The 7,500-nt window shown below is 48.7% G+C and overlaps 1 protein-coding gene and 1 non-coding gene across 2 annotated transcripts in view; one reads left to right on the top strand and one right to left on the bottom strand.

Annotated features, from left to right (window-relative positions):
- LOC126572685 (glycine--tRNA ligase) overlaps positions 1-1,661 on the bottom strand; it is a 2,784-nt gene extending 1,123 nt beyond the window's left edge. Inside the window, exons 1-2 of the mRNA XM_050232202.1 lie at positions 1,245-1,661; positions 1-1,179 (exon numbers count right to left, since the gene is read on the bottom strand). The exon at positions 1-1,179 is cut by the window's left edge and continues 502 nt beyond it. Coding sequence (XP_050088159.1) covers positions 1-1,179; positions 1,245-1,520 — 1,455 coding nt within the window. The 5' untranslated portion in view covers positions 1,521-1,661. The remainder of the gene's footprint in view (positions 1,180-1,244) is intronic.
- Positions 1,662-7,115: 5,454 nt separating this feature from the next.
- Positions 7,116-7,195, top strand: Trnal-uag (transfer RNA leucine (anticodon UAG)). Its single transcript has one exon. It is a non-coding gene; the product is annotated as a tRNA-Leu (tRNA).
- The last annotated feature ends 305 nt before the right edge of the window (positions 7,196-7,500 follow it).

Genomic DNA, 7,500 nt, shown 5'->3' on the forward strand with positions numbered 1-7,500 from the left:
GTACGCAGACCGATCAGCACACCCAACACACTCGATCCAGCCGTAACTCGTCAGACACTCGGCGTCCCAGCAGTCGCACGCATAATGCGCCATCTCGTTACCCATGTGCTGCCGGAAGCGGAGCCGTTCAGGCAGAATACCGATCCGGTGCAAGAACTGCTGAATACGGGCCATGAAGTAACCGAGCGTTTGGTTCGCCACCAATCCGCTAGCCACGGCATCGCCGATGCGCACCGGCTGCGCACTCTTGCCGTCCATCTGGTTGCAGGCGGAGTACAGCGTCATCACCGTGTCGGCCACGTTCTCGAACTTTGGATGGTTCTTCTCCTGCGGATCGCAAAAGTGTTCGATCTCGCACATCGTGAACTCTCGCACGCGAATCAACCCAGATCGGGGTGAGATCTCGTTACGGAAGCTGTTGCCAATTTGCGCCGCAGCGAACGGCAATCGGCCCTGGTTGAACTCGAGAAGGCGCTTGAAGTTCACGAAGATACCTTGGGCCGTTTCTGGCCGTAGGAAACCCTTCACCAGCCCAGTCGGCCCGATCTGCGTACCGAACATAAGATTAAACTCAATCGGTTCAGTCAAATCGTTGCCGGTGATTGGGGATTTCATGGCGTACTTCCGCATGATCGCTGCCATGTCATCCTTCGTCATGCCGTCCAGCTTGATGACGATGTCGGTACACTCATCCTTCAGCTCGGCCGATGCGTCCTTTGCCGCGGCCAACTTCTCGAGGTGATTCTTGATGAGGTGATCCAACCGGAAACACTCGCCATTCTTTACATCCTTCGTCATCAAATCGGCAAAACGGTCGACGTGGCCGGATGCCTTCAGGACGGGTTCGGGCGTCAGGATGGAACAATCCACCTCAAGCATTTGCTCTTCGAGCACAAAGAACTGGCGCCAGGTGTTGATCATGTTCGACTTCAGGGCGCAACCCATTGGCCCGAAATCGTACTGCCCGGTGATGCCTCCGTAGATGGCAAAGCTTTGATCGTAGAAGAACCGTCGCTTGAGCAGATCTTCCATCCGTGCACGATCGAAAGTGGCCACCTGCGGCACGAGGCTAAGCTCCCGGTCTTCCAGAATCTTCTTGCGTGCCTTCAGCTCGTTCACCGCCTTCTTCACATCAATTTCCGGGGCCCCTTCGGCCTTCAGTTTGCGCACCAGGTCACCCTACGGAGAAGCGAAAAGTTAGATATCTGACCTCCGGTATTTCATCATCCTGCCCCGTGGCTTACCTGCTCCTTCACCGCTTCCCGCAACGGAGCGAGCTGTTCTTCGATCTTCGGATCGGCCATCGCGTCAAGCAGCTGTACGCGTAGTTTTACGTCCCGATGCTGTTTATTCGATCCCCAATTAAACGGTTTCCTCGCTGGAGCACTTTTTGATTCACTTCTTGGCCGCACTTGCACCTGAAGCGAACCAACACCGGTGAAGTTCCGAAGGACGAAGGCACACGGAGTACAGGTTTTTCTGCTAAGTCTACTGAGGGAGTACAAAAACTGAAAGGACATCTACGGAACACTTCGCCGCCGGTGTCCCAGGTGCCGTACTTTCCGGATTCCGGTGCAAATTCACACACAAAATACGAATCTTCCGTTTTTCAGCAGCGGAACGTGATTTTGCCGACGTGCAAGCAGGCTTCGAATAAAAATACTCTCTTCTATCTCGCTCACTCTAGGCAGAACTCAGGCTTGTGCGAGTGAGAGATCCTCTATTCAAAAAGACTATTGTTTGCTGTCATTGAACTGTCACTAGTACACTCTTTAACAAAATTGTTGTTGCATCACAAAAAAAAGTTAATTCAAAACTAGTTCGTTAAAAACATCTGTCCCAGTCCGCGTCCAAACAAAGTTCTTTTTCTTCAAGAGCACCGAAAGTTCACTAGAGGTGGCTATTTTTTACATTATCCTTTAAAAGTCTCACCTAGTTTCAGTTCAATCCCCCAAACAGATTCACAGAAATTGGCTTTTTTCAATCAAACGCATGGTATGCATGCTCTACCGCCTGTTAATTCACAAAAAAGGTAGACGTACAGAGTAAAAAATGTACTTCCCACTCTATTGAATAAGCAATTTTTGGAGTCGTTTTATGCTGGGGGCATATCGGCCATAACCTCCCTCAACGACTTACTCAGCTGGATTGATTTTCTTTCGCCTTGAGTTAATCATAAACAAGCGACAAAGTTAGAGCCAATGCTACATTGAAGAATGATAAACTTGTCATAATCTATAAACATTTAGAATGCATACGGAATCATAACTCGGTCAGCTTCTTTTTCAGCAGCTCATGTCGTCACGTGTTGCCCTTTTGTTTTTCACAAAGTACTGAATGCTGCACCGATGTTGCAGGTTGCAGAACACTTTATGTCAATGTGTGTCAAATTTTACTGTCTTAAATTCTCTTGCGCTTAAACTAACCTTTAATCCATGCTTAACCACACCAATCCTTTGCGTGTTCCTCCTTAATCTAACACAGCGCTGATTAGCGCCGTTCAGATAGGTGTGAGGTGCAAAAGCATAATCCTCCCGAAATTGTCCTCGCACATACAACGCACGTCGACGCCGCGCTTTCTCGTAGCCCACCCCGTCAAAGGTGCAAAGTACATCGAACGAAATTTAGTAAACATGCCGAAAAAGTTTACTAAACAAAATAGGGAATATTTATAAACAACCGCTGCTACTCGGTCGTAGCAGCAGAAAAGGTGAGGCCGGCAGGCGATCGGGAGGCGGTTTGGTGTTTGAGACGGGAGTGTGACGAACATGTGATGATGGGTTTGAACATAATTTTGCCGGGACGACACCATAGTCACAGCCGTTTTCGGACGGTGGTGACGTGCTCGAGCGGTGAGATGTTCTCGTACACCAGTGGCACTAGCAGCGATTATGAGTCAATCAATGTTCATACCTTTTTATAGTACTCATTCCTATGAACAATTTGTGCAAAACTATCCTAAACTGTAGCTTAAACCTGCATTAATTACAAAAGACAATATATCAGTGCTAAATAGAGACACAATTCTGGCTGTAAGTTTTGTTATTGTTTAGACAAACGGAACAAGACGAAAGATTCTGCTAAATCTACAAGCTACCTAATCTCTCAGGATATCGTCAGTCCAGTGGGGATGTGTTTTGCATTTCTGCGACACCGTAGTACGACTTCCGTTCGCCATCGCTGTCCAAGGATTATGGTGACCACGGGAATTAGAGTAAAGTGTTTCGCTCATTCAAAACAACATCCACGTCCGAACCAATGTGACCGCACCTGATTTGATTCCGGGGATTTTTGGATAGATAAATGGTCCTGGTGTTTGCCCCTCACCACCAGAACCCGCGTCTCTCCGCGTGCTCAAGTGGCTGAAGTTTATTTTTAATAATTGTGGTTTTTGGCAGACAAGGGATTTCGCCGAGATCAGGTCATTTCTCGCTTGTCTACAACATGCAAACATGGACCGCGAGGATCTTCACTTAACACCTAGGAGACTAGGAGATTGGATTGATTATGTAGTGGAGGTGTAGTTGCATCCGGGAACCGGACCCGTAGCTCAACAACATGCGTCCGATCGAGCGAAAGACAAACAGTAGTTAATCTTTGGACTAGAGTTCCATTTTAAATATTACTACCGTGACCCGGCTGGGATGTCTCAGCGCGCGAGGACACAATGGAGAGGACCCTCTATCCTCCGCATCCACCATTAACCGACACACGCACCGTGCCACGTACTAAATCATGAGCGATGAACGGGTCCCGGTGATTTGGTCTGCCTGTCTTGGTGCGTGCGTGCGTGCGCGGTGGCCACCGTTTGGTCAGTGTTTATAAACATGCTTTTATTTATATCGGAATTTTATTGTGCAAAGAATACAACACCAACTCCCGCCGGGGGGCCGTGCTCCTAAGATGCTCGGTCGCTCGGTCTCGAGAGGTCAGGCAAAGGTCTGATCCGTGCATCCGTCATTCCGACGACAACGACGTCCTAGAACCATCGCGTGGCATAATGCATGGTGGTTAATCTGCTGGCCACTGTGATTCGTGGAAAAAAGGAATTGTTCTATTTGCTGCTCTGTAAGTTAGTGCGAATTTGTCAAAGGACCCTTAGAATGTATGGAACTAACCGAACCGGGTTGACCATTGGACACGTGCGCGCTGATAACCGTGACGCCTTTCACAGATCACTCACCACTATCAGATCACTCCGAATCGATCGCCATCGAAACGATCGCAATCCACCATTACTGTGGCGTCGCTTTTTGCCTCTTATCAGAAGCGCTCTCCTCTCTCCTCCACACAAGTCCTTCCGATGCCTCCGACGTGGGTTGCGATAATTAATGCGATGTTTACTGATTACCGGCTGCTGCGCGAGCTTCTCTGGCGGGATTAGACTGCCCCGGAGCATGTTTTGATGGCCATAGGAACTACTGTGGCTGGGGCATCGGTGGATGGTCGCCGTATTGCTATGTTTTCGTTTCGGAGTACTACTTGCGATTGCAACTGGCGATAGCAAAGTGGAATTGCAGAGCAGTAAGTAGTGCAGGTTCATGGAAGAACATCCCTCCGGCTAACATCCTCGTGTGCAGCGCGAGAGGCTGGGGATAATGGGTGGTCTTGGTCCTTTTCCGGATTCGACCAAACCAGCCTTCACGTTGTCCGTTGGCCGGAGCTGTGTTTATGGTTTCCGATGCTTTGTTTTTCCCTTTTGCTCGTCCTTCAACTTGTGTTGCAGGAAGAGAGAAACTGATTTTAATGATCGAAGTTCTTTTTTTGCATGCTTGAGCTTTTGCGTGTTGTTAATGTTCATCCTGGTGTTTAATAAATAGCCCCGTTATGTTGGTACTAGCGTCAACTAACTTATTATTTAACGCAGAGTGTATTCACCCGCTAGGAAATGCACTCATCGACGAAGGTAAAATCTAATCGAATCAATCGATTACTAAACTTATATTTCATATTATGAGCAAAGAATCGAAAGCATAAATTAAGCTTGGAAAACAAACTTTAATGTTTTTATTACGTAAAGACATATGATTCACTCCTTTCTTTTCATTACTGTTTTTTTTAAACTGATAGAAGAACATTGTATGCAGTTGATATGGAAGGTCACTGCAAGCCGGAATGCAATGATTCACTTAGATTTAATATAACGCAAACCGCCAAACCATCATGCCAAAGAGATTCGTGTCGGTTCTAGTACACCAGACCAGAGATTTATTATCAGATCGGACACCCAAGGTCCACGTCCGTCTGATTAGGCCGCGCATGACGCATAGCAGACCGAGGCACTCTCGTCCTTAGGCGCATCGATGAGGAGAACTACAGTGAAAGGTTATCACGATGCAGTGCCTCGTGTCCGCTAGAGACCACCATCATCCATCCGCAAATCGGTCAAGATCACGTTGTTTCCATATGCCGACCAAGTGACGGCTCTTGGGAATTACAGCAGGACAGAGATCGCCACAATGCCTCAATCTGCTTGGCCGCTGTTCAGAAGAAAATGTGGCAGCTGGGAGACTTTACGTGAGACGATGTTTTGTGGCCAACAATCCTTCCGTATGCTGCGCAGAGGCTTCCAAGCGTTTAAACCTGGGCAGATCACAAGCACCCGCATAAGCGCCATGATGTAAGTTCAACCAATAACCCCTTGGTCGGGGATTAAGGTGTCCGCTTCCGAGTGGTCTACCACTGTTTCGCCGGAGATTCGTGATCGTTGTTGGAACCACCGTTACGGAACCGAATCCTGTTTGCCACTTTCAAAGACTTGACACACCGGAATACACAATAGCAGCGACTGCTCGGCCGGGCCAGAAATAAATTACATGCATTTATGAAAACACATGTTCACGCCCGTTAACGCGTTGTCGTCACTCTGCACCGGTCCGGGATCTGCATCGTGTGTACCGTGCGTGTCACTCCGTGGTATTGTGGGAATCGCAGAGGGGCACAGGACGCACGGTGACACTGCTTTCGGCTCCGAAAACGTGGCCAAATGCATTTCCCGTTCACTCGTTCATTTCCGAGCACTATCCTCTCGGGGTGCCGAGTCGCTGCATCCGCCAATCCCCGTAACGCTAACCCTATCATGATGCTCTTATGGCGGGGATTGGATTTTTCCAACACATTTTCCAAGATGAGGGTGTCCCATAATTCATCCTCCTGGTAGCCTGCGTCATCTTCGAGGGCCTTTCGAAGCCTTTCACGGCTCGCACGAAGGGGTTTTCTTTAAATGGTTAAGGGCCTCTGCATCTTGAACGGTCTGCAGCAGATGATGTACGGCACAAGCTGCACAGACCTACGCCATGGCCGCCGGCAGTTTGTGTGAACGTGCGGTGGACCGGTAGCGAGGAAAACAATATTTACGGAAAAGTGTCGCAACAGAAACCAGCCGAAAAATGCACCCAAAAAGTATGTTCCCTACGCTCTCCCGGAGCGTTCGTGGTGAACACTTCGAGGTGTGTCTCTGTGTCGTCTGCTCTTGGAATGCAGCGTGGGGAGGCGGAGAAGGCCTCTAATTTGTTTATTTTGCCCTGCATTGGGAGTAAAAATACCAAACATCTTAAATGTTATTAAATATTTGTCACTTTACCATCCATCATCCAGCAGAAGAAGGGTGGTGAGAGGTGAAGAAGAAGCTGAAGTGTGATCTCTTCTCGGGTGGTAGCATGCAACGGTGCAGTGCAATCGATATTGACGTGATTATTACGAGCAGCGCGCGTCATCGGATTGCTCGGAACGGAGGAACGACACCATCGCTATGAGCTTATGAGTAATGGGTGCACATATGATGCGCACCCCGTGGAAGCGTGGTAAGATGATGGGGTTTAATTGTCGCGCCTCTTTTGGAAATGGAAACCAGCTCGCGCTCGTTCGTTAAAAACCAACCGTGGGATGTCGCCGCGTTGCATCATAATTCATGACCCATACTAATGAGTTACTCTCTCTCGAACGCACTACGATGATTAAGGAGAACGCTTTGCACTTCTCTATGCTCATGTGAGACAGTTCGTATCAAGATAACACGCAATGATAAAGGGTTCACGTGTCATCAGCTGTATCGAGCTGTATGTTCAAGCCAATAGCCAAACCCGTACGGCTGTGGGGTCGCCTCGGGACCGGAAGGCAGCGTGGCCGAGCGGTCTAAGGCGCTGGTTTTAGGCACCAGTCAGAAATGGCGTGGGTTCGAATCCCACCGCTGTCAAGATGCTGTGACGCCTTGTGCGCCCTTTTTTATTATTTTCGTCTTTTGGAACTCGGTGCGTGCGTATGTACCGTGACCAATCGATTAGCCGATAATTGCTTTATGCAAAAATGTCTTTCCACTGTCACAACGGAAACATTCCAGGGTTTCTCCTTCCCACAGGAACTCCATCTCTTGCCTCGCCCTTCAACACTTTCAACACGCGGTAGCAAAACGTCTTCATCAGCTCCTGTCGTCGCATTATTAGCATCGCGTCGCATCGTTCCTCGCAGCATCGCGTACGGTTCTCGTAGGTAATTCGAGCT

This window comes from Anopheles aquasalis, chromosome 2, assembly GCF_943734665.1.
Source record: "Anopheles aquasalis chromosome 2, idAnoAquaMG_Q_19, whole genome shotgun sequence".
Classification (NCBI taxonomy): domain Eukaryota; kingdom Metazoa; phylum Arthropoda; class Insecta; order Diptera; family Culicidae; genus Anopheles; species Anopheles aquasalis.